This window comes from Charadrius vociferus, unplaced genomic scaffold (assembly GCF_000708025.1).
Source record: "Charadrius vociferus isolate BGI_N301 unplaced genomic scaffold, ASM70802v2 scaffold736, whole genome shotgun sequence".
In the NCBI taxonomy this organism is placed as follows: Eukaryota; Metazoa; Chordata; class Aves; order Charadriiformes; family Charadriidae; genus Charadrius; species Charadrius vociferus.
In genome coordinates this window covers 179,340-206,437 of record NW_009648857.1, presented here as the reverse complement: position 1 = coordinate 206,437, position 27,098 = coordinate 179,340, and the positions used below count along the sequence as shown (strand labels likewise).

At 41.5% G+C, this 27,098-nt stretch overlaps 1 protein-coding gene across 1 annotated transcript in view; it reads right to left on the bottom strand.

Moving 5' to 3' along the window:
- Window positions 1-489: 489 nt before the first annotated feature.
- ZC3H12C (zinc finger CCCH-type containing 12C) overlaps window positions 490-27,098 on the bottom strand; it is a 27,474-nt gene continuing 865 nt past the window's right edge. The window contains exons 2-6 of the mRNA XM_009886902.1: window positions 21,725-22,491; window positions 8,996-9,135; window positions 6,178-6,412; window positions 5,242-5,348; window positions 490-1,886 (exon numbers count right to left, since the gene is read on the bottom strand). Coding sequence (XP_009885204.1) covers window positions 490-1,886; window positions 5,242-5,348; window positions 6,178-6,412; window positions 8,996-9,135; window positions 21,725-22,491 — 2,646 coding nt within the window. The remainder of the gene's footprint in view (window positions 1,887-5,241; window positions 5,349-6,177; window positions 6,413-8,995; window positions 9,136-21,724; window positions 22,492-27,098) is intronic.

Below are 27,098 nucleotides of genomic sequence, written 5' to 3'. Positions count from 1 at the left end.
AAGTTCAAAAACTTGGCTTGAAAATTGCCTGCCAGAAGTGGCAAAATCCTCTTTCTGCAGGTTGTTTTAATACCACGCAGCCCAAGGACAAACATCCAGCAAGTTAAAAAACGAAAACAAAAATCCCAACAACATGTAACGAGGATAGAAAGTGCTGCATATAAACCCCTGATGCACCAAAGATTATAACCAGAGACCACAGATTTTTTTTTTTTTTAAATATATATATATATATATTAATTTAAACTGGAATCTTCTCCAGCTGTGAAAATAGCCATTTAAAAATTTTCAAACTAGAACACAAAACATATCTGGTACTTCCGATGCATGGGGCTATACATACAGACTCCATGATACAGTATTTCACATAAACGGATTACTATATAACCTCCTTGCCGAGAAGGAGATCCCGAATGCTATTGTAGCAAACCTCCCTCAGCATTAGAGCTGAGCTGAAAACTACTAGACACCACAAAGATGCATCATCTCTCAATAACCTAGCTGAGATTTTTCCACTAAGATGGCTGCAGCGAGCTGCTGAGCGTCCGTGACGTGAGGGTTCTTCTTCATAACAATCCTCACAAGATCAGGGGGGAAGATGTTGCAGAGATTTATGTAAACCTTCTCCCGGGTGTCTTGGTGCCTTGGAGGGTCTTGAGGGATTCCACAGTAAGGTACGCGCCAGGTCTGGTCCTGCTGTTCAGGTAAGCTTTGGAAAGCAAACTGCTCATAACACGGCTGCGTGGGGTTACTCGGCAAGGAGTAGGTCTGGCGGTAGCCATACGCATCCATCCCGTAACTCTGCCTATCCCAACTTCCAAGCCCATCTTGGCCAGAATAAGGCTTTCTGTGTCTTAATGGAGAGTTATCATACAAACGTGAGTCTGAAATGCTGTCTATTCTCGTGGACACGAGGGCTCTCCCCAGATGCATTGTCTTTGAATGTGACGAACTCTGAGATGTAGAGTAGTCGTTTGGACAACTAGAACGAGCACTGACTGTTGGATGCTGTAGATGCACAGCCATGTACGGAATTGGAGGTTTGTGGTGATGCTTTGGTTCTTCATGACTATAGCTTTGCACTCGCGTGAGAGGTTCATGGTAGCTCTGTAGGAAGGGCTGAGTGTTAAGGCGGCCATGGGGGTGCATATGTTGGCACTTCAAGTTCTCTTCTAGCTGTGGGTCAGGCGAACTCATGTAAGAGCGATCGCTGTAACCCACGTAGGAATCGCTACTGCCACAGCTAACGCTCCCTTCGCTGCTGCAGTCAGAAGCTACAGAGCTAATCCTATAATCTGTGTCCAAGGAGAAGCGCCTTTCAGGACTACGTGGACCAGACATACTTAGATTTGAATACGCGCTCAGCATAGAGTAATACCCTACATCCACAGGAGACTCACATTTTGGATACTGGTCATAAGGCATTGGCGTTCCGTGATTTTTGGTTGCCATCATCACTGTAGGATACTGTCCCTGTGGTCTTTGATCCTGAGGTGGGAAGAGAACTCCGGATGGAAGGCCGTTAGTTAAAGGTGCGGTACTTTGGGGTTTTGCAGCAGAGGAACTTGGTATACTAACTAAAGAAGGTACAGACCTGGTTTCCAATTTGTTTTTGGTGGGAAGCTTTTCCTCCAAGTCTTGATAGACTTGAGTCCTTATACTAGGATCCGATTGCCTCTTTGGAGTAGCACGCTTCAGCTCAGAAGTGCCATCATTTTTAGTGCTACAGGGAACACTATTGCTTTTTACCAGTCCTCCTTCACTTGTAGTTTTGGCAGCTGTGCTTCTAGACATGGCACGAAGTTCATCAGCTACAGATCGCTGAGGCTGATTTCCTCTTTCTGGATGATAGTATTTGCATTTGTGTCCATAGGTACATTTCTTCCCTATTAATACAAACATAATCAGATTAAAAAAAAAACTTCAACCAAAATCTGTTAACCATCAAACAATGGAAATGCCCCTCATTTAAAGTTTTACTCATGATTTGAAAGATCTTGCAAATGGTTTTGTGCGACACAGGTTGAGATAGAAGATCTCCTCTCTTACATTGTGGGGAAAAAGAGGCAGTGGTGGTGTGCTGCAGCTAGTGCTCTAGGAAGGCAGACCAACACTACCAGCCACATGTTGAACTCAAGATGACACTGCCAGTGTGTCTGTACGCACCTGCTATATTGGGCCATGGAAATATACAAGCAGAGAACTTAATAGGAAAGTCCCACAGAGTCGTTAAGACCAGCAGGTTTCAGCTCAGTCAAGATGCTGGTGTGCCTGTAGGGCTGCTCAGTAGCTGAACTTCAAACAGCTCAATTAACTTTCTGGAAGAAGATTTCGATGTCTTATGACCAAATCACATTAGAAAAGGACGTTCTGGAGCCTGCAGAATTTAGGTGCTGTTTTGGATATATTCCTACGAATGACAGACTACTACCCATTACTGCTTTTCCATGTGGGTGGCGATGAAGCCACAGCACATAGTCCAAGGGCAACCAAAAGAGATTTTAGGGCCTTGGGACTGCTGGTAAGGGAACCTGGAGCACAGGTTATTTTTTCCTCTCTCCTTCTGGTGGTGGGCAGTGACATTGGAAGAAACAGACGAGCCCATTCCATTAATATACGGCTCTGTGGCTGGTGTCACTGCCACAATTTTGGGGTTTTTTTCGATAATGGGATGGCCTACACAGCACCAGGCTTGCTGGCATCAGATGGGATTCACCTTTCTGAAAGGCGGAAGAGAGTCTTTGCTCACAAGCTTGAGGGGCTCATTGACAGCTTTAAACTAGGGTTGAAGGGGGAGGGGGACAATATCAGGCTTGCCTGTGACAAGCTGTGGGATGACACACCAAGGTTAGAGGGACAGGGCGCTAGCGAGGGCCCACAGCCTGTCGCTCTGAGACGTGCGGGCTACACTGCAGCACACTTGGAAGTCTTATGGAGATGAGCCAGGGACTCCTGAGGGAATAGGAGCCAAGAGGGAAACACCAGTGAAGTACCTCAAAGGAGTGTTCCTCTAGAAAGATGACATGGCCAGCAGCCCAGCTGAAGGGCCTCTACACCAGTGCATGTGGCATGGGCAACAAACAGGAGGACCTGGAAGCCACCATGCTGCTAGAAAGCTACGGCCTCGTTGCCATTACTGAAACTTGGTGGGATGAATCCCATGATTGGAGTGTGACTATTGATGGCTGCAAACTGTTCAGAAGGGCTTCTACAGGTCTGTCAGCCAGAAAAGGAAGGTCAAAGAAACCAAACCCGCCCTGATGAGCAGGACTGACAAACTGGTAACAACAGGTGAGGAGAGGGCTGAGGTATTCCACAACTTTTTTGCCTCAGTCTTCACTGGCAACCCCTCTTCTCACAGCTCTCGAGTGAATGGACAACAAGACGGGGACTGGGGTAACAAAGTCTTTCCCACTGTTAAGAGATCAGGCTCGTGACCACCTGAGGAGCCTGAACATACAGAAGTCTATGGGACCTGATGAGATGCATCCCAGAGTCCTGAGGGAATTGGCTGATGTAGTTGCCAAGCCACTTTCCATGATATTTGAAAAGTCATGGCAGTCAGGAGAAGTCCCCCGTGACTGGAAAAAGTGAAACATTGCAGCCATTTTTAAAAAGGGTAGAAAGGGGGACCCTGGGAACTACCACCCTGTCAGCCTTACCTCTGTGCCTGGAAAGATCGTGGAACAGATCCTCCCAGAAGCTATGCTAAGGCACATGCAGGACAGGGAGGTGATTCGAGACAGCCAGCATGGCTTCACCAAGGACAAGTTCTGCCTGACCAACCTAGTGGCCTTCTATGATGGAATGACTACACCTGTGGACAAGGGAAGAGCTATGGATGTTGTCTATCTGGACTTCTATAAGACCTTTGACATGGTCTCCAACAACATCCTGCTCTCTAAATTGGAGAGGTATGGATTTCATGGGTGGGCTGTTCAGCAGATAAGGAATTGGTTGGATGGTCACATTTAGAGGGTAGTGGTCAACAGTGCAACGTCAAGATGGAAACTGGTGACAAGTGGCATCCTTCAGGGTCCATATTGGGTCCAGTACTGTTTAGTATCTTCATCAATGACACAGACAGTGGGATAGAGTGCACCCTCAGCAAGTTTGTGGAGGACACCAAGCTGAGTGGTGCGGTTGACACACCTGAGGGACAGGATGCCATCCAGAGAGACCTGGATAAGCTCGAGAAGTGGGCCCATAGGAACATCATGAGGTTCAACAAGGCCAAGTGCAGGGTTCTGCACATGGGTTGGGGCAACGCCCGGTATCAATACAGGCTGGGGGATGAAGGGATTGAGAGCAGCCCTGCCGAGAGAAGGACTTGGGGGTACTGGTGGATGAAAAGCTGGACATGAGTTGACAACGTGTGCTCACAGCCCAGAAGGCCAACCATCTCCTGGGCAGCATCAAAAGAAGCGTGGCCAGCAGGTTGAAGGAGGTGATTCTGCTCCTCTACTCTGCTCTTGTGAGACCCCACTTGGAGTCCTGTGTCAAGCTCTGGAACCCTCAGCACTGGAAAGACATGGACCAGTTGGAGTATGTCTAGAGGAGGGCCACAAAAACGATCAGAGGGCTGGAACATATCTCTTGTGAGGACAGGCTGAGAGAGTTGGGGTTGTTCAGCCTGGAGAAGAGAAGGCTCCAGGGGAGACCTTATTGCAGCCTTTCAGTACTCAATGGGGGCCTACAGGAAAGATGGGGACAAACTTTTTACTAGGGCCTGTTGTGGTAGGACAAGGCGTAGTGGTTTTAAACTAAAAGAGGGTAGATTCAGACTAGATATAAGGAAGAAATTTTTTACACTGAGGGTGGTGAAACACTGGCACAGGTTGCCCAGAGAGGTGGTAGATGCCCCATCCCTGGAAACATTCTATGCCAGGTTGGACGGGGCTCTGAGCAACCTGATGTAGTTGAAGATGTCCCTGCTCATTGCAGGAGAGCTGGACTAGATGACCTTTAAAAGTCCCTTCCAATGCAAACTGTTCTATGATTCTATGATTAATAAAGTTGCTCCTTTAGTTCAACTAGTAGACAGAACTGATCTCTAACTAGCACATGAAAAAAATCACTTCAGCTTCCACCATCAGCTCAGCATTTCAACCATTCTCAAGCTGAGACAACAATGTAAAAACCTCTGTTCAAAAGCTTTTATTTTTGGCAGTGCTAAAATAAAGCAGGAGCTTGGTCCCCAGTTCCAGCAGTACAGAAAACTGATGAGTTAAATCAAATTACCATATGGACACGGTTGCTTCTTATGTTCTGGCACAATAGGCTTCTTCCTAAGAAAATTGTCCAGACTTGGACCATGGCGGCCAAGAGGATCATCAGGAGGCATAAATCTATTAAGCAAAAAAAAAAAAAAAAAAAAAAAGTATTATGGAAGCAAACAAGCCTTTTTATATTCCTCATGCAATGACCCGTAATGTGCCATGCTGACATTTTTAAGCCTGGATACTTTGAGAGCTGTTTTGAAAGGCCACTGTTCTGCTGCAGGTACTGCCCAAGAGACAAGTCACAGAAATATACCCTGTGGACACCTTCAGTCTAGCTCAGCTGACTGCTCCGCTGCAAAGCAGGGCTGCACATACACCATTCGTAAAGCAAAGTAAGGGCAGCAATACAGGCAGTGATTTTGTAAAACGCCACAACTAACTTTGCAAAACTGTGCTTATTGTCTAGGACTCTTGCACCAGTATTTAGGCACTCAAATAAAAGTGCCTGCTTGGCAGAGTACTGAGTCCCTCCCACTATGAGAAGCCATCGGTAGTAACTGCAGTTGATCTGTACGCCAGCGTATAAGGACACCATAGCATAGGTAACAGATCTAAGCAGACAGTTGAACTAGAGACCTTCTGGGGTTCATTCCAACATGCGTTTTTCTATGACTCTAGGATTTAGGAGTCTAACCACAGGCACTCAAAAATGCTGGCTCAGTATATCAAGAGAACTGGGATATCATACCATAGTATGCACCAAATATAGCATATCTATTGGCATACACCAAAAGGGGAAAAAGTAGCATAAACAGAGTTCAAGTATGTTTAATCAGAAGACTAAATCTATGATTGACTATTTCTTCCATTTTCCTACATGTACCTAATGATTAGGTCTTCAAACTGTCCATTCCTCAGTTATGTTAGTGGCATGTATAAAGACAGAATGACTTACTTGTCATTAACAAATGAGTACATCAGCAAGCGTTCATCTATGAACTTCTTCCATTCAGGCTTTTCATTAGCTAAATCCCTGTAGTTATCATTAGAAACAATGATGCCATCTGACTCAAAGGCCAACTTCACTATAAATCGGTCATCGTAGCATACCACCCTTCTCCCTTGCACTCGTCGGGATGGTGTAAACACAAGAATCTTCTCCTTTTCTAATTTACGCAAGATTTCTTGATCTACAAAGAATAAGAATCGTAAGTTAAAAATAACAAGAAAGAAAAGAAAAAGATGTTTGTTTAATCTCCAAAGACATTAGATTTGAGGAAGAAAATCCAAGCATTTAGGACTAAACATGTCTTAAATGATTATAGTCCAGCAAAAGGTGTCTGATATACGATATTTGAAGTTACAGTCAGCAGACAACTGGCAATACTTTCGAAAAAAACCACAAAAAAGTCAAAACCTCCTGCTCCACACCATTTCTCTAAGACTAACACAAGGGACCTTGTTCATGTTGCTGTGGTTCAAAAGAAACACTATTTATCAAAATGCCTGTGAAAAACTCCTCTGGTTAAAGGGGTGGTTTTAAACATAACTGAACGTTTCAGTGAATAGGAGAGCTACACCCAAGCACAGCCAAAGGCTTCCCTGTAACTGAGCTCCTTGGTAAAGACAGACCTCTTCCATCTTTTTGTAGTACCCAGCAAGAAACACCTTTTGAAATAATTCCAGTACCTCACATTAATGGGACTGTCTCATAAAAGTCTCTGCCCATGGAGAGATGGGGTTACTACCATAAGGTCCCATAAGGACCAGAAAACCCATGTTCTACACAAACACTCAGGCTCTTCAAAAATGTTAACAGCATCCCCTAAAAAGATGTCTGATGTCATCTTGTAACCAAGAGCAAATGTGGTTTTTTTTTGTTTCTGTTATTTTACCTCCAGTAATAGCTCAGAACGTATCTTTCCTTAAAGGGTTTGCAGTTTTACATATAAAGTCTTACCACATCCAAAGAGAATTCTTTTTAATCCTGCTAAGTAAGTGTGTTTAACGTTTTATCTAATTTCTTCTTGTCCTACATAGTCCACCAATCACCCATCCAAAATAATTTTCTCTTTCTCCGTGTGGGACCTGGAGATCCTGAGGAGCTTTGAAAGATGGACTAAGGAGGTTGGTCTGAACTAAGATTCTGGATGTAGCACCAGTGCACCCAGCACTGGAGCACATAGCCCCTTGTGCCGATTCTCCTAGCTATCGCTCTCCTCGGAGCAGACAAGCTATGAAAGAAAAATAAACAAAAAGCCAGGCAACATCTAAAATGGCAGAATATGATGTCTGTACAGTGAATATGCTCTTATCACGGTTTAGATCTCAAATAACTCAACTGTTTTGTAGAACAAGAAACTTGACAGGGAACATGTTCCATCTAGAAAAAGAAAGACTCTAACAGGAAGAAATACAGCATTAATATTATATATAAGCAATCTATTTGATAAAAGCATTTATCTGCTTAGTAGAAAAGGCACAGGATTTTAAAATTAAATTCAACCTTTTTGTATTCACCACCCCCCTGCCGCCATGTGGTAAATGATGAATAAGAGTGTGATGGAAGGTGATTTTTTGCCTGCTAAGAAAGAATAAAAAAATCTGCCATGTGATGATTAGTAAGGAATGGTAAGAAAGATGCAGCTGTTGTTTAACTCAAGCAGCTTCTCACAAATACTGACAGTCTTGAACCATCCTCACATTAGTCATCTAAGACTTTTTCAAAATTCCAGGTGGCTGCATATTTCAGGTGCATTATCTCTGAAAATGGGAGTGTCAGCACAATGTATTTCACAAGACTAGTAGAAAACAGGCTCCCTGCATCCTGATAAAAAAAATTGAGGAATCTGTTTTACAGAAGATACAATAACCTTCTTTGATCTTCCTCCCATTTTCAGGGCCCATGATGAGGGGAAAACAGCAGCTTTCCAAATATTTTCTTGCATTGACATGGTATGTTTTAGTAGCAATCAAGCAAATGAAATAAAGTGTTGTGAAAATCTGTCCAGATACTTGAAACTGCATGTGGTAATCAAAATATCCTTCCATATTCTTTTACAAACCACAGCTACTACTCTCAAAAGCTTCCCCACCTTCAAAGGTAGCTATGTTTAAAAAAAAAAAAAAACAAACCCCAAAAAACCCCCCCAAACCCTCTTCCCCCTAAATTCTAGAGTTTTTTTAAGCCCAAATTCTCCTCTGCTTCAACTTCAGGGCAAAGGGAGGACGACTCTCCAGCCTTCACGCGTAATCAATTAGTTTGATCAAGAAATAAATGCCTCTACACCAATCTTTTTTCTAGATAAACACGTTCAAAATTAAAATTTCCAAAAGCTGTCTAACTTGTTAATAGTTATGATGAAAAGGGGAACTGTTCCCTTTCTGTCAGGATAATTCCCATAACCCCAAGTGTGGGCAGTGACTCACCGCAGGTGACGGCAGACAGGCCAGCCTGGCAGAATCTGCTCACCACAAGAAAGATCATCCAGCGAATCACTAACTTCAAACCTCTTTGCTGCCAATGCTACATGGGCGTAACAGGTTTAAAAAATGGCAGTTATATTCTTCAAGAAATAAGCAGCAAGGTTAATGGAAAATTTATCAGGTGAGTAGAAAAGCAGGACTTGGAGACGGCATTGCTTTGTCTTACTCCTTCCTGAAGATCGCAATGAAATGAATACATTCCATTTCTAAAGATTTGTCCCTTTAAGCAGTGGCACTCATACTATGCAAAGCATCAAACAAACCAGCAAAGGTGGAACAGAGCTTACCTGTGATAAGAGCATCAGGTCTCGACTGTTCTTTCCTCCATGCTGGCACAAACACTGTGACATCCTTGTGGCCTCTCTCCAAAAACCAGTCTACTGCCAATTTGATTCCTCGACAAGAAAATACTTCTTTGTTCCCGTGGCTGAAACACACATTAAAATTCCTTATTATATGACTTCGCTCTTCTATGACTGTAAACAGCACAGTGAAACGCGGATCTCAAAGTCATGGTCTTCACTTGCTCCGTGGTTTCTAAAGGCAACTGGGAGTCAGTCTGAGCTTTGCCCAAATATTGCCATCACTTGCAAAATGGTGTCAGAGAGGGATACTGAATCTGCTAAATGTTTTTAGCATCTGTACAGATTTTACAAGGAAAAAAGCTAAGTACAGAGCGTTAAAAATCCTCATAGCCCAACCAAAAGTACAGGGTATAACAGGCACCACGGAGACTTGCTGAGGGAATGCAGGAGGCCTGAAATACCAAGATGCAAGAGTGCAATGTGTTTAGGAAACGTCGACAGATGAGCACTGAGCACCAGTGTGCATGGCGGCAGGGGAAGAGGCAGCAGATCCCGGCTGCCGGAGCTCTGTGAGGTCCCATCTGAACAGAGAGAGGAGAAGGACTCCAAGTTCAAGGGGGTGGCAGGCACTCTGCAGGACAGATTAGGCACAGTGGACAGCCTGTCCAAAATCAACATGACAAAACTAAGAATTCGCTTAGCACTGCACCTCAGCAGGAGAAACTAATTGTGTATTAAAAAAGTCGTGAAGAGACAGTTCAGCAGAAATGGATCAGACACAAGCAAAACAAAAGATGTGCTTCTATTGTGCAATAACTGTCTGAGGTAAGGCAAGAGACGCAATTATGTCATTTTCTGAAGGCAGATGAGTCCTCAGCCAACTTCTACATCCAGTTTGGGGCATGACATATTGCAAAAGACACAGGAACTGGAGAGAATCCAAAAGAAAGGGAAAACAAGACCTATGGGGAAAGGCTGACGGAAGCACATTTAGTTAATCTGGAAAAAAAAAAGACAGCGTGTGGAAGAACAAAACAATCCTCAATATATAGGAAATAATAAAAATAAAGGACAGCGATGGACCATTGGGTATCCATGGAAAAATTTTGGTAGCAGGGGGCTGCAGGGTGGTCTCTGTGAGAAGAGGTCAGGGGCTGGCCATGCTGGGCATGCCTGGCTCCAGCCAGCTCCACAACGGAGGAGATGGGGATGAGGGAACACGAAGGCCAGAGAAAGAGGAGGAGGAGGTGCTCCATGGGGAGCAGGCACACCCCCACAAGGACTGTGGCCTGTGGAGCACAGGAAGAAAAGGACAAGAAAGAGCAGCAGAGAGAAACCACCAGGTCCTGACTCCAACCCCTTGTGCCTCTCAACGTCTCTCTAAAGGGACTCAGTGTCACCTGCAGCCATGATAAGGGGGAGGAGAGTTGCCTGGTGAGCCTGGGAAAAGGAGAGGATAGATGTTTTTCCTCTAAGTATTTTAATGCTTGGGGTTTTTTTTTTGTTTGTTTGTTTCCCATTGTCTGAATCAGTAATGAAATATTTATGTTAATTTGCTATAAAGTAAGTTAAATTCCCCAAGTTGAGTCTGTTTGGCATGCAACAGTACTTGGTGAGTGATGTCCCTGTTGTTACTGTGACCCATGAGATTTCTTGCTCCTGTTCCTCCCCTTTTCTCCCCTGTTCTGCTGGTGGGGGGAGCCAGTACCCAACTGGGTGGGTGCCAGGGTGTCAGCCGCAGCCGACCCACCATAGTCCCACTGGGTAAGGACAGAAAGGTCCTTAACTAGCGTAAGGAACAGTTAAACAATATGTTAGAAAAAGCTTTCTAACTCATCAATGGGACAGTCCGCCCATGGATTTTGGGATCTCCTCACCAGACACTTTGCAGAACAAGTCAGACAGATCCTCTGGGGCCAGTCTGGGTTCTCCACACACAGCAACTTTTGTGAGGTCTCTCCCAACCCCACATCTCTATGTAGCAGAAGAAACAGAGTGGTATGGCAGCAAGCTGCTGCCTTTCACTTGGCTGACTTGTCACGTATAGCAGGTATGCCACAATCTGTTTTCCAGAAAGGTGGAATCACTCTGGAGTGATTTGTGAAGATAACAGTATGATGATAGATAGCCACAGGAATCCTAAAAGTTCCTCCTACTTGCATGTTTTGAGGTAAATAAACAAACCGGAGTTATTTGAATTTTTTTTTTTTTTCTTTTTCACTAGGACCATTTTAAGGTATGTTCTATTCCCAGCTTTCTAAAACATAGCACTGCTGTATGTTCCTTGATACTTTGAGGGAGCCTGAGTAATTGTGCAATGGATGAAGTGGCACAGTAAAAGTGAGAAAAAATTTTGAAACAATGTTCAGATTCTAGCAGCCTGTAAAGGAGGTGGCGTACATGTTCACTTGTGTCTAGGTGTTGAGAGGGAATGAGTCACGGCTAACACCTCTCACAAAGCATCATCCTCAGCAGAGGCTGTGTTGAAGGTCACAGGCACCAAACAAAAGAAAAAAAAAAGAAAAAGAGAGAAGAAAATAAGATCCCACTACCATTATCTGCCATTATCTGGATTTAAGTGAGGAACTGTACTATCTCCTTTTCCAATGATGCTGGAGACGGGACCTGGAAACATACTCATATACTAAGATATTGCAATTGTTGCCGGCCATGATAATGAAAGTTTGTAGATTTTAGCTGGCAGAGGTTACTCCAAGGATAGTTTAAGTCCATCTTCTGTGCCTATAAGTCTATACTACGAACACTGTCAGGAGCAAGACATCTATGTATCTCAATATCCCGTTTAGCTACGGTTATTGACTTCTGCAATAATACCTTCTCTGTTTTGTATGATAATATCACGTAATACACTATTACATTGTAATAACACTGTAATAATAAAACACATAGCAATATTTTTTTTCTAGGTATATTTTTATACTATACAATTATTCGTGTGCTTGTTTGGCTGAAAGAGTAGTATCTTTATGTATTTCATAACTTCCCAGGAATGGGAAACCAAACCACACACAAATATGTCACATTTAAAATGCACATGCACACATGCATAGAAAAAAATGGCCAACAGTATTTCCAGCCACGGCAAGTCTAATTACATCTCCCTGCAACAACACAAAATCAGGACACTTGGTGCACGTTCAGTACCCAGTGGGCAGCAATAAGGCCTCCTTTGCAAAGCCTCATACAAGAAGTTACTGTTCACACTATCAGCACGTCATGTGCAACCCTAAACCTATTGCAATCCACTTTAAAACAGTTGGGAAGGGCTCGTTCCAGCTACCAAATCCCAGTGAAATCACTGCACTGTTATTACTCTAAACAATCTCCATGGTTTCAAATGGATAAAACCACTTTTCACTCCTAACAATGAACAAGCGTTTTGTTAGATTACATTTTAGTAACAGTATGTTTCTTCCCGTAAGTCAGAGAAATCATTTCTGGAATGAAATCCTGGCCTCTCTGAAAGAAATGGACGCTCTTGCCTATTGCTTTCCATCAGGTGGGAATTCAAGCCACGCTTTTAAGGGCAGAGGGAGGACCAAGCAGTTCAGCTGCTTAATTTTCTCTTGCCTAATACAGACTATTAAAATTCTTTCATCCAGAACATAAATTTTAAATATACTTAAACCCTATGAAACAGAAATAGGAAATGCATTACAATGCATGCTAGCTTCTCTGCATTGCTGAGCAAGTGGATTTATAGCTCATGTAAGTCTTCACATTTTTCCGCTCCTTTTCAGATACATGCCTAAGCTGGTATCTGAGTGGATACAAATTCCAAGAAAATTAAATGATTAGTGAGAAAGTCTGTGAAAAAGATGTGCAATTAAAATTTGTTCTTTTCTTCTGTTTTGTTGTCATGCAGATTTGATGTTCTCCTTTTTGTGATCTTTGTGCTTCATCAGCTTTATGATTGATACATCATATGGTGAAAAGACTGAAATCATGCTGCTGCTTTTGACTTTTTTCCTTCTGATTAGTTGTAAAAAAAGAGGTAAAATGTTTGTGTTTCTTTGTCAAGAAACTTTCTTTTAAAAATCTCTTCCCAATGATTAGAAATACGTGAAAGCTCAGAGCAGTCAGGATGACAACCGCAGCCCTGTGTGAGACATCGGTGTATTCTGCTTTGGTTCTGCTTGTTGACTATGTTTAATCTACTACCACTCTTAGTTGAAGTAAGATAAAGTATATTCCTTAAGAAGTAGCCATTTATCTTCTATACCATACATGAATGATTCTTTTTATCACTACTTTTATATTTGGCCTGTTGATAGCTGTGGTTTTATTTTTAAAAGAAAAAAAGTAATATAAGACTTCCTGAACGTAAATCCATCAAGCATTTTCTAGGCTAGGAGAGTTAGTAGAAAGTGGTAAAGCACCTGATGAGAACATATTCATTTTCTCTGTTGCCTTCCTAGCCCCCATACTAGATTTTCAAGTGACTGTCTTGAAAAGAGTTGTGGTATACACTCCTAAAATGCTGATTACTTATGATAGTTGCAAGACTTCTGGATGCTCTAATGGAATATTCAAACCAACACAGATTTTGAAAGCTACAGAAAATACACACACCAATGACAAGAGATATTAGAGCTGAGGGCTACAATAATGTCTGTTGCATACAGGTTTTTATACAACTGAAATCTGGACACATCAAGGTACTTCCCATGTAAAACCATATTCATTAAAAGCAAGAAGAACAAAACTAAAACACAGATCTGCCTGGTAAATTTAGAGAGTTACCAAACTATTTTCTTCTATTCTGTCATAAGAGGAAAACAGTGCCCAGTCCATAGCATAGAGAGATAAGAATTTCCACTCAGTGTCATATTAGTGACTCATTAGGCTGGCAGCATGATTTTGTAACTAGCTGCATCCCTTTTTTTATTTTTTATTTTTAAAGCTCTACTAATTTCCTAATCACAGAAACAATTTGTCTCAAAGCATTTCTCAGTAACCTGGGCCTTCTACTAGTCTGCTTTTGTTCCTTCTATATATTTTCGTGCTGACACAAAGCAGATGAAACAGTTCCCAAATGTTTTTTTTCTGTTAGCCCATTAAAAATTACTCCAATGCTTTAAGGTCTTTGACGAAAAAAAAAAGCCTTGGAAGCTGTAACATCTCTCAAAACATCTTTTGTCTGTAGGACTTCCAATGCTGGGGCACTCTACGGAATACAGCAAGCACGGTCACCAGCCAGACATGCACGTGGGTGTCTGACCAAGCAAGAGTCACACACTCAGCAGTCAGAGGTCAAAACAGGCAAAGAGAAGTTATTCTCAAAGCTGCCAGTGACAAGCTCCTATCCATATGATTGTTACTTGTTGGAAAAATATTTTTATCTATTCCTGAAAGTGACTCCTCAAAATAGCATAAGAAACTCGACAGCCGGTTCCACTGAAAGATGAACGTCTGAATCAAGGTACCAAGATTACAATCATGCCTACCAAGCTCAGCAACACACAGTCTAAGAGACTAATGCAGCTAAATTGTTTATATGTCAAAGTACATATGCAATTAAATTGTCATATGAAACCTACATATGGCATAGCTAAGAAAATCAAATCATCCTTTAGTTGACACAGTCTGCAGTCGTGAAAAAACTTCTATGTAGACAGGGTATCAGTGAACCTTTTACTACGGCCAAATGACCTGCCTCATGCGGCCTTCCAGTACCTAAAGGGGGCCTACAGGAGAGCTGGGGAAGGACTTCTTACTAGGGCATGTAGCGACAGGACGAGGCGGAATGGCTATAAACTGGAAGAGGGCAGGGTTAGATTAAACATTAGGAAGAAGTTTTTCACTTTGAGGGTTGTAAGGCACTGGAACAGGTTGCCCAGAGAGGTTGTTGAGGCTCCATCCCCGGAGGTGTTCAAGGCCAGGCTGGACGTGGCCTTGGGCAACCTGGTCTAGTGGGAGGTGTCCCTGCCCGTGGCAGGGAGGTTGGAACTCGATGATCTTCAACGTCCTTTCCAACCTAAACCATTCTATGATTCTATGGTTAACGCTCAGGGACAAGACTTGGTTGCCTAAATAGAGATGTTTAATGCTTGTTAGGCACCTTTGGGTATCTTACACTTCCTCCAGCCAAATGCCACTCCTGAATGGCACTGTGGTCTTTGTCATGTCTATCAGGCTTTGGTGTATGTTTCTGATGACACCAAGCACCTAGAACATCCACAGCTGAAGGGATGGCTGGGCACTAAGGCTCTAAGAAAACTGTAAAATACCTGTCTTAGGTGGGAGTGCATTTAAAAAACAAGCCCCCCAAATCAGCACCTTCCTCTAACAAAATTTAAGTATGCAATGGTTATCTCGCGTTGCGTTTTCCCTTGTGCAATGAAGTACCATCAAGCACCATTTAAACAGACAAGCCAAGGTTTTCCAAAAGTGTAAACTGAAGCGCATCACCTCCACGGCCTGGGAATCCTAAGGGTGAAGTTTTCAGAAGAATTTAATTGCTCAAAACAAGATTAATCGATTTCAACCTGCAAACCCAAACGGCATGTGATCAAAATACTTCCGTTCTTTTGCTTATGTAATTCTGAAAGTGGTTGTCTCAAAATTATAATACAGCAAGTAAAATATCCAATTATTTGCTTATCAATGTTATCTTCATATTGCATCCTCTGTAAACACAGCACACTTCTTTTTTGCCTATAAGTTTTCAACATAAAGTTCTATATACATGTACATAAAATTTGAAACTTGTTCTTTTTGATGTTAGCAAAGAAAGTCTGAAGGCACCCAGGGTAGCCATGGAAAACTAACAAATACTGAACAGAAGCAAATAAATGAAATAGTTAAAATTTTCCCACTGTTTTTTTAACTAACAACTTGGTTCATTATTCCTTAGTTCTTGGTGGCAAAAGCCTGACTTTGGTTCCAGCAAAGAGAAGTATCACAGCAATAACCAATTTTAGGCAATTTTCAGCATCCCAACCTTAACCTTGAAAAGGACAAGCAAAGGAAAAGGACTGTGCAAATATGCTGCAGTATATTTCTCTCTTCAGAAGGAACTCTCTCTCTCTCAACCCCAGCAGTAAAGGGAAGTCTTAAAGTGAAGGGGCAAAAGAGAACCTCAAAACCTTGCCTCTGCTGCCTCATGGAGACACAAGACCTTCTCCCCTCCAATCCAGACTGCGGAGGCTCAGCTGAGGAAGCCGGGGATGCATGAAGAGTACATCCAAGAACACACTAGAGAGCAGACAGATGTAGGGGTGAAGAGCTGACAATGTGCTGCTCCTAGACGGGCAGAGATCACCTTCTTTTGCCTACCTCAGTTATGTAAAGGGAAAACTTAGGGCAGCTTAAATCTCATCACACAGGGATACAGAACTGATGTTGACTGAAATGTGTTACCTGTCTGGTATCTATGCTGTGCAGTTTACACTAAATAAGGTCCCGAGTGCATTTTTACATCAATGGACAAATACCTTTCTTACATGTGTGGACTAAGGTTCTAAATGAAGATTTTGCAGTACAACATCATCATCCACATGCAAAAAGCCCACACCTTATGAAGCAGAGTTGGAGCTACACAGTTTTCTGGAAAGCCAACACAGGTCACTGCTCAGGTATGGCATGACTGAATCCTGGGTCCTAGTGCTTAGTCCAGCCTGACACTCAGCTCTGGGAAGTGTCTATCAAGAGCTCCACAGCTGCTCTAGGGGATTATCTAATTTGCTGTTCAGCTCTGATTTAAAGTTTACACACATGCACAGAAAAATCAGACCCATCTGTAAAAGCATTCCAACAAAAGACTTTGTGTGTGTTAGGCTTAAACGTGTAGTCATCTTTCCTCTTCTGGAAAAGGATTAAGTCAACACCATGAAAGCTAGAATAATGAAAGAACAAGACCAGATTTGAAGCATCCCATAGAAACTTAATGGTAATTCTTTAAATCATAGCCTGCAAAAGTCACCTTTCTGTTATTCAGTTGAAAGAGGGGGTTTGCTTAGCTTTTAAAACTTTAACCGATTCATGTCCTTTGGTTAAACTTGAAATACACAAGATGCATCTGATCACCTGTTTTCAGTTTAAGGCACGAATGAAAAACAATGCTATCTTAAAGTACAAGAGAAGCTTTCCAAGCATTACCAAAAGGCAGAAAAAAATGTGATTTTTTTTTTTTTTTTTTTTAACTACAGCTGGCTAAAGCAGCTTGCCTGGAACGGGAGCAGTCACCAGACTAGACCAGCATACATGCTGGCTCTGGCTGGCCAGAGTAAGTTACTCTGGTGCAAGCCTTGATCTGTGCTGCCCTCAAGGAACACAAATCCACCCATCATCACTTGACTAGATGCAACCAGTTACACAAATATGAACATCCAGTCACATAATCAGACACATCCTTCCTTCCTCGTGTCACACTTAGCTGTTTGCCCAAGCACAAAACCATCAGGTTTCATTTACAGGTCTAATGGAAAAATAATCCTTTTTGAATCAGGAAGCTGAATCAACTCATTTTGCAGCGGCGCAGTCACTAGATGAGATGTGGGTAGGAAAGCATCCCTGGCAGTGAGATAGAGATTAGACGTTTTGTGAAACTGCATCCTTAATTAGTCATGCAACGGAAAGACAGGGCAGCATACAGTGTTTGATCCTTGAAGGAGGACAGCTGTCTCATCCCACTTCTATTATCGGACATCATTCACCTCAACCTTTTCCACAAAACTTCCCCCTCTCAGCAAATACATCCCTTAAAGGAAAATTATCAGTTCTTATCTAGAATAATTCTAATAGTAAATGATATGATCAAGTATGTGTATTATGATGACATGGGAGCAAGAATATAGATCATAGTCTATCCATTTCCGTGAGAACATACGAGAGAGCTCCCAAGAACACATATCTCAAAAGACGATCTACAGTCTTGCTTAGGGCACAGGCTCATTTCCCGTTAGCAACCCTAAAGTGAGCTCAATGGCCACAGCTTGGAAAAGCAAAGAGGAATGAGAAGAACAGTCTGTGTCAATTTATAAGTTAGTTATTTGTAACAGGACAGATAGATTTAGATACAGAAATTTTAACTAGATTGTCTGAACTGCAGTCAAATTCCTGTATCTCCCCCACTGCTTTGAACATTGCTCTTTTACATGTTAAAGTTGAAATCTTTCACTTTAAAGGGCTTATTTACTATTACCTATTTTCTTGAAGGGGAAAGAACAGATCCTGCCAGTAAACAACTGGCTGCACAGCTGGTGTCAGCAACAGGGACTCATTTTTACAAACATGGGATCGTCTTTCATAATCAAGGACTGATTTCTAGGAAAAGGTGGGATCCACTTGACCAAGCAGAACAAAAGCATCCTCGCCACTGGCTGACGAAAAGCAGAGTAAAAGTGCCCTTGCCAAGAGGCAGGCAAACACAGCAAGGCGTGAGCAGTCCAGGAAGTTTCTGGAGTGCATTCATGATAACTTCTTAACACGGGTGATTGAGGACCCAATGAGGGAACCTGTTGGACCTCATACTTACAAAGAAGAACTGGTCAGAGATGTGAAGGTCAGGGGCAGCCTTGGCTGCAGTGACCACGAGTGGTAGAATTCAGGATCCTGTGAAGAAAGAGCAAGGCAAAACGCAGGACCACAACCCCAAACTTCAGGAGAGCAGACTTGGGCCTGTTCAAGAGAATCCCATGTGGTATGACTCTGGAGAAAAGAGGGGCCCAGGAGAAGTGGTTGATTTTTGAGGACCACCTCTGCCACTATTGGTCCACCCCGATGTGCAGGAAGTTGGGCAAAGCTGACAAGACAAGCATTTCCCTCAGCAGAAGTTGGGGAACACTGAAATTGGAAATTCCCAAGCTGCTGGGCTCTGCTGGGATGCACTCAAAGGGTGTTGAGGGAACTGCCTGATGACATTGTGAGGCCACCTTTGAAAGGTCGTGGTGATTTGGGATGTTCCCAATGACTAGAAGAAAGCAACTGTCTCTTCTGCTTTCAAGGAAGGAAAGAAGGATAATTCATAGAACTACAGGCTGGTCAGTCTCACCTTGATCCCTTCAAAGGTGATGGAGCAAATCCTCCTGGAAGCCCTTTCCTAAAAATTATGTAGATTAGGTGAAAGTGACTGGGAACAGTAAGCATGGATTTATGAAGGGGAAATATGCTTGACCAACCTCATAGCCTTCTATGGCGAGATGACTGGCTCAGTGGATTAGGAGAGCAGAGGATGCTGCTTATCGTGGCTTTAACAAAGCACTGAAAAACTAATGAAGTATGGGCAAGACAAGGGGACAGAGAGGTGAACCGAAATCTTGCTGAACTGCTGCACTCAAAGGCTTATGATTAGTGGCATAAAGTCTAGCTGGAGGCTAATCAGTATTGGTGTACCCCAGGGATTGATACTGGGGCAAGCATTGCTTAGCATCTTTGCTGGATAATGGGAAGCAAGTTTGCAGAGGATGCAGAACTGGGAGGAGTACACCAGATGGGTGTACTGCCATTCAGAGGGACTCTGGCAGGGTAAAGAAATAGGCCAACAAGTACCTTAACAAGTTCTGTAGAGGGAAATACCAGTCCAGCACCTGGGGAGGACTAACACCAGGCATCAGTACAGGTGGGGCAGCCAACCAACTGGAAAGCAAGTCTGAAGAGGATGACCTTGGGGTTCTGGTGAACACCATGCTGACCACGACCTGGCAATGTGCATTTGCAGCACAGAAGGAAAAGCGTTGCCAGCAGGTTGAGGGAGGTGATCCTTCCCCTCTGCTCAGCCATGGTGAGACACATCTGGAGTGCTGGGTCCAGTTCTGGGTTTCCCAGTATAAAACAGACACAGACAATACTGGAGAGACTCCAGTGAAGGACAACAAAGTTAATCAAGGGACTGGAGCACCTGTCATACAAGGAGAGGCAGAGAGAGCTGGGACTGAAGAAGAGAAGGCTCAGGGGAGATCTCATCCATGTGTATAAATACCCAATGGGAGGGAATAAAGAGGACAGAAACCGACTTCTCACTGTTGTCCAGTGACAGGACAAGAGGCAATGCACACAAACTGGTATACAAGAAATGTTGTTTAAACATAAAAAAGAGAAAACTTTCTTATAGTGAGGGCATTCAAACACTGGCCCACAGAATATGTGGAGTCTCCATCCCAGCTTGACATGGCCTTGAATTGACACTGCTCAGTGCAGGGGACTGGACTAGAAGATCTGCAGAGGTCCCTTTCAAACTGAATGATTCTGTGATTAAATTTGGTAGAAAGCAAGTAAAGATCTGTTAATTTGACTCTTGGATACAGAAAGACTGTTACATTAATAGATTTAACCTGTTTTAAGGCCCTGTAGCATGCATTCGTATTTGGCTCATTTTATGTAGGCGGTCAAGAAAGTAAATTGAGCAAAGGAAGGCAGGTCCCAAATATTTATGTTAATAGCTGAATAAACATTAAGGAAACGTGACTGATCTGGAACTACTTCTGGAATGTGTTCAGTGCAGTTTGTGGGAGAAGTTGAACCTAAGTCCACCCACCAAGCCTGAGCTGTGCTAACTAGCTAACACTTACACAACTATTTTGGATTTACATGACATACAATCCAAACCCATTTTAGAAGTCTATGGATAACTTCTTGACTGAGTACCAGAACAGCATTTGTTCAACTGGACATATTTCCTTTACAGCTCAAATTGAACAAAAAGATTAGGAATGACACATTAGGTACAAAGAACTCTCAGGAATAACCCATTTACAAAGAAGTAATATCCTTGTTTTATGGGCTAACACATCTACTTAAATAAACAACAGCTATCATACAGGTGTAAATAAGAGCTGTGTTTAAATTTCATTTCAAAAAGCCTCATTTAAAGGTAATTAACTTGATTAGGAGCTAAAAAAATGCTGGGCTAAAAGCCCAGAAATGTCTTGCAGGAACTTTTATTAATAAGCTAATGAAAACCACATCAAGTAATCAGAAGACTAAAACTGACCTTCTAAACCATGGTGGAAGTGATCAGATAATCCTTATGAGGTACCCAATTAGTTACTAACCAATTTGTCATTTGATCATCTATATAGCCATAAAAAACCCCACCCATCTCTCAGCATCTCTCTGTCATTTCCTTCTCTCTAATCACCGAAGCACAAACCTCCTGCCTCCCTACAGACAGGTTTCTTGCTATGCACCTAGATGACTGGGGTCAGGATGGATGAACGCTGTAGGTAAATATGTTTGTTATCTTTGGGCATGTAAGTGAAAGTCTAAAGCATAGCAACGTCAGGAATTAATGGCAATAAAACTTAACTCCAAATCTGATAACCAAGACCAACTTTACAGGCAGACCAGTTATCACAGAATAGCCTACCAAGGAGAAGTATCCCTTAAGCCACTTAATTCTAGGTCACTATTTTATAATCTTAAGGAAACTTACATTTGCTTTAACCTCCTGTATGTAACTGGATACAGCAACTGCTCATAGCAATGGTGCCTACCAAAGATTTATTAAGTATACCAAAAATTAATTAAGTGCTAGACTGGCAGTGGGAAGGAGAAATTTAATGGGTGCCACTGAACTCTTACAGACCTCTAGCCCAATTACAAGATTGGCATACTGTGTGATCGATGAAGATGTTTGTGAGAAAAGCTGCACACAGTTTTAGGCAATTATACCGAACATCAGTGCTTGAACAGGACAAGGTCATTCTGTTTCCATTTAAATATAAAAGCAAAAGCTCCATGGTCACATACCTCATTGCAACATTGCTGCCATCAATAACTATTGGCCTCAGGTTGTCACCATCCTCTGTCACATCCTCCTGCAGTGGAGACTCTGACCTCTGAGACTCTATGGAAGACGCTTCACGCATTACAGTAGTGTTAGCATTAGTTACAGTCTGATCAGTGTCAGTTTTATTCCCAAGTTTGACAAGTTCTCCCAAAATATCATTTATTAAAGCATCAGTACCAAGTTTATTTAGTACAAGTTGAACCTGCTCTTCAGAGTAACCCAACTTAAGTGCAAACTCCAGTTTGGTTTGATACTCTTTCACTACATCAGGGGGCTTTTTGACTTCCTTAGGTACTATCTGAGCCTCTTCTATCCTAAAGTCTTGCAAGATTTCATTTCTTTTTAGTATATGAGGCTCTAAGCAAGGAGATCGGCACAGCTGCCGGTGAGTCTTAGGCAATAAATGTGATTCTGATGCAGAATTATTCAGTCTCTCTGAATCATTATCAGAATTTGTGCTTTCTTCAGAGTCACAGCTGGAGCTTCCAGAAGTCTCTTCAGATGCCTCCTTGTCTACATCTTCTTTCCTAGAATTCACCTTATCCATCGTTGGCTTCTCCGCCATTGACCAAGGTACAATTGCATTTATTTGTGTGCCAGTGCTCCCCACATAAAGGTGGCCTAAGTCATGCCCCAGATGATCCTTCAAGCCCATGAAGCTGCTGCATGTACTTGACTCCACTTTGCTGTTTTTCTTGTATTCCTGAATATAAAGTGTCCCGTATTCCTAAAGAGAGAACAAAAACGTCGCAACTGGTTACATATTTTACTTGCTTCATATTTTCTTGCTCCTTCCTCAGAACTACATTTATTCTCTCCCAGCAGACTTTTTTTTTTTTTTTAAATGTGGAAAACTTGTTTGGGGGAAATTTTTTCCCTAAGGAACATCCATAGTTACACAGATAAGCAACTGATCATTTGTTTTCTGAGTGTATCAAATGCTTTTACTTAAACATTTCTAGAAACGGGTTTGTGAAAGAATAGGAAAGCAAACACTGCAAGGTTACCTACTGTAAGGCAGAGACGGGAGTCTGTCATGATTTAAAGGAACCGAGATATTTATTCTAGCTTAAGACAGTATTGTAACAACAAAAAAGAAAATGCAGCTATAAAATACAAGTACTAGAAAAGCTTTTTAAAATAAATACCTTCAACTCTCTGTTGAATAGAAAGAAATTAGCTTAGTACTAGATTTGGCTTATTAGGCAAATATAAGACATCATAACATATAAAACGAATTAGTAACAGAAAACATGATTAAATAAAAACTTATTGGCCCTAAAAGACACTATCAGTTCAACTGAATACACTCCAACTATTTCTGAATTCCCTTATAAAGTGATAATTAAGTCAAGGAAGACTAATTGCTCTCAACAGAGTGCTGCATTACTAACACATACAGCATTTAGAGACATGGATTGATCTAATGGCATATAAAGCCAATGGAAGTCTTTGCACCAACTGCAACAGACAATTCATCAAGCCAACAAGGCAACAAAATTAAAGGCCGATTTCAACCCTTGGACTGGACTTGTGCAAACCTTTTGCTGAATCAAAACTAAATATATAGTTAGAAGTCATGTAAGAAGAACAGAAGAAGAAAAGCTGCAGCTTTCTGGACTTCATATACTTGCCAAATCAGTTTTTCTGGAAAAATTTTGCATAACCATAGTTATACAGAAGTTAGCTACCCATTTCATCACAAGGATTACTTCCACAATCTACATTTAAAGGCAGATTGCTACCTCTTTCTCTTATTTTGTTCTTTTAAACAGGAATTTTTTCTAACTGCTTCAGTAAAGAAAGTAAAAGATAAATTATTTCTCAGAGATGAAAATGGACCATATGGACCAATTGTACTGCAAGGTTACCATGAAAAAGAAGAATTTACATTAAGGGAAGACTATGAAACAAAGAGTTCTTTCACACTTCCGTCCTGCAAGGCAGAACATAAAAGCAAGATATAGAGGCAAAGGACTTCATTTGAACTTGACATACATTACAGACACAAGTTTCATCAAGGAGGATATATTGAAAAAAAATATTATGTCAAACAGACCCTCTTGATCTATACTAATACAAATTACAGGTATGTCTCATGATTAGCCAAAATCTCTGCCAGCAAATACATTAACCCTCCCATCCCCTTAAAGGTTAGCATTTTAAAACTGCCTAGTATTTTTAAAATATGGCGTACTTTCCTCTTCTTGGGATAAAGACCTGAGAGTGCACACACAAGAAATTCATCTAGACTGAAGACTAGAGAGAATCGAGCAAAAAATATCCAATCCGTGGTTCAGTGAAAGCAGACTATAGGTGCTGAGTGCCAAGACATCACCACTGTGGTGGTGCTTTTTGGTTATGGGACACAAAAACTCACTTTACCTAAGCATTTCTAGTTTAAATAAATAAAAAAAAATATCATAACCATTTTCATCACCTGCACCTTAATCCAGGCAAGACGGATAGGAAAGCAAATACACTAAAGTTTTATTTAGATCTGGTCTTGTTAGAAGACAGTAGGGCTGTAATACTCTCAAGCAGCATACAAGGACTATTACTTTCTCTTCACTCGAAGCTTTAGGATTTCAAGCAGCACCACAGATTAAACACAATAAGAATTTAGGAAATGAACCTTTCCACAGTGATTTATTAACTAACGTAATGCACTTGATAGCACGGCGCTAGTAACAAACCACAACAATATCCCAAATAAAAGGATACAGTTAAAAAACCAACACTGTGGCCTTCACAGAAGTGACACACACACACAAAAAAATAAAAAAAAAAATCTCAAACAAGAAACCCCTATTGGAAGCGCGGCTGCTTAGCAACCAGCCTTTAGTTGCTAGGATGCACTCCTTTAACATACCATCATGAATACTAGCACAGCGAAAGAATAATTTGGTATGAACAAAAGCCCATGAAAGAGAGCGGGACTTAAGTGCGTCTGGTTTCCCCTCAGAGAACAATGCAGCTGCCAAACCAATCTGGAAGCCCCGACATCATTGTTCCACCAACCCCACAATCTGCTCTGACTCGAGGAAGTCTAGTTAATGGGCAACACTTTTAAGCTGGACTGAAAAGTTGAGCTGGCTCATGTACCGCCACCGCAGAGTACGGGGAGATAATGGGTCACTGCCTAAATCCATGTACTGTGAAATGTCATTTTAGTATTGAACTAGAAGCAGAGGGAGGAGGATTTTTGGAAGGGGGGAAGGGGAGGCTGAATATTAACAGCATGGAATACACAAAACTTGAAGTGCGCTGATCAGAAAGAGGATTCTTTTTTAATGTTAGTTAAAATAATACTTAAGTCATTCTCCAACCGCTTCCTCCCTGAAGTTTAAGCACTTTACAGCAACTACAATCATAACACCCTCCGTGGGATTCAAAGAAGTCACCAGCATGCAAACATGTCTGAAGATCAGGCACTATATGAAACATGCTTAAGATGATTTGCACATCAACTGCATATGAAAAATGACCGTAAACTGAGCTTTGTCCATTGTTGGGAATATATATGTAATCAGCCTCACACGTATCTGCTTTAAGTCTCCTGTCAATCTCCATCTTGCTCCAATATACAACTGCTTCTTTTGCAGAGAACTCTACTGTTTTTCAGAAATCATTTAAGGAAGAAAGCAGTAAGAGCAGCAGCTTTAAAATCTGCCACAGATAGTACATAGTCACCATATTATTGCTTTTAAAGGGTAGATAAAATGATATTTACACAGTAAATTCAAAGCTAAAGATTTCTGAAATAGTTTTGCATAAGCAGTATGCTATTCCTGGCATTTGGCCTAAACTCTGCATGCAAACTATTTATTTTCAGGCAAATTTTTACATCTGTGAACTTTGTACACTGTATTTGTAGTCAGGAGCATCTCTCAGAAATGCTACACTTTGGAGCTCCCAACATGATGTCTTTTATGAGATTCATTGATTAGAACCATGAAAATCAGATGTCACTGCTGAATGCTGCTGGAATTGATTATTTTATCTTGATTTGATTAGCGAAGAGCAACATGCCAGCCAGTCTATTTGAATGAATTTGTGTTCCAAATAAACACTAGTGTACCAGTATATAGGACAATGAAGCTCATGAAAACCAGAAAAGGTCACATTTATCCAAGGAGTAACATCAGATAAGAATAACTCCTTGCACTCTTTATTTACAAGGGACTCTCATTACACACATAGGGTTTTAAAGTATGCTTACTGATACAATGCAATATAGCTTAGAAAAACACCTGCTATGAATTCTGACTCAACTGAGAGTAAAACAAACAACAAATCAGCCAAAAACTTCTTGTCAAGAATGTCTTCAACTTTTGGTTATGCTCACCACAGTTGAGTAACAGAATTTGTATTTATGAAAAGGTTAATAAAATGGGTAACTCCCAATTTAGACATACTTATGACACGTTAACATAAGTTTTAAACTATAGCCTGTTTAAAACTACAATATCTCACACTAGGTTCACTGTTAATGGCCTAAAATACTGTATTACTGAGTCAAAGGCATTCATCAAGTATAACTGTAATACTCTGGATGAGCACTGTGCTACCACATTGTAGAAGTGTAATATTTTCTCATTTCTTAGAAGTCACCACTATTTTCCACTAACCATTAATCAGCCCATCAATTCACCTTCACACAAAACAGAAATATTTCTCAAAGGGATGTGGGCAAGTAGATCATCTAATCTTTTAATGCGTATTCAGAATATTTTCCACTTACAATCGAGCATATGAAAAGCAATTTAATGCAAATTTAGTTCAGAGGAAGATAACAAGGAGTTAAATAATGTATCATGTGACACAGTATAACTTGTGTATTCTCAAAAGACCATCAAAAGTTTCTGAAGATACATAGCGCAGTGAAATAGTTCAGCATGTTTTCACACAGCCAGACTTTTTCCAAGTCTTCTAAACACAAAATGGAAAATAGTGAAATCGCAGTTTGTTGAAACACTGTCATTACTTGTCACAAACAGAAGTGCAGAGCTGATCAGAAAAGAAAAAAAATGAATGTATCAGTTATCCAAATGATAAAGATACTGCAACAATGCAAATAAAATAATGAATATGTAATAAATACCTACTGCTGTAGTTTCTATGTATTTAATTACCATTGTATTTCAGCGAGTGCTGTTGTCTGCATCATTCTATCCAACAAAGGAAGGATGTCCCATTGAACAGATTGGTTAATGCTCTGGGGCAACAGATGTCTACTGGAACTGCAGGAGACCAGCAACTGGTGGCCTGCCCATCTTCTGAAAACTTTCAATAGACTCATGCATATGTTCACACAATAGGGCATGTGGTAGA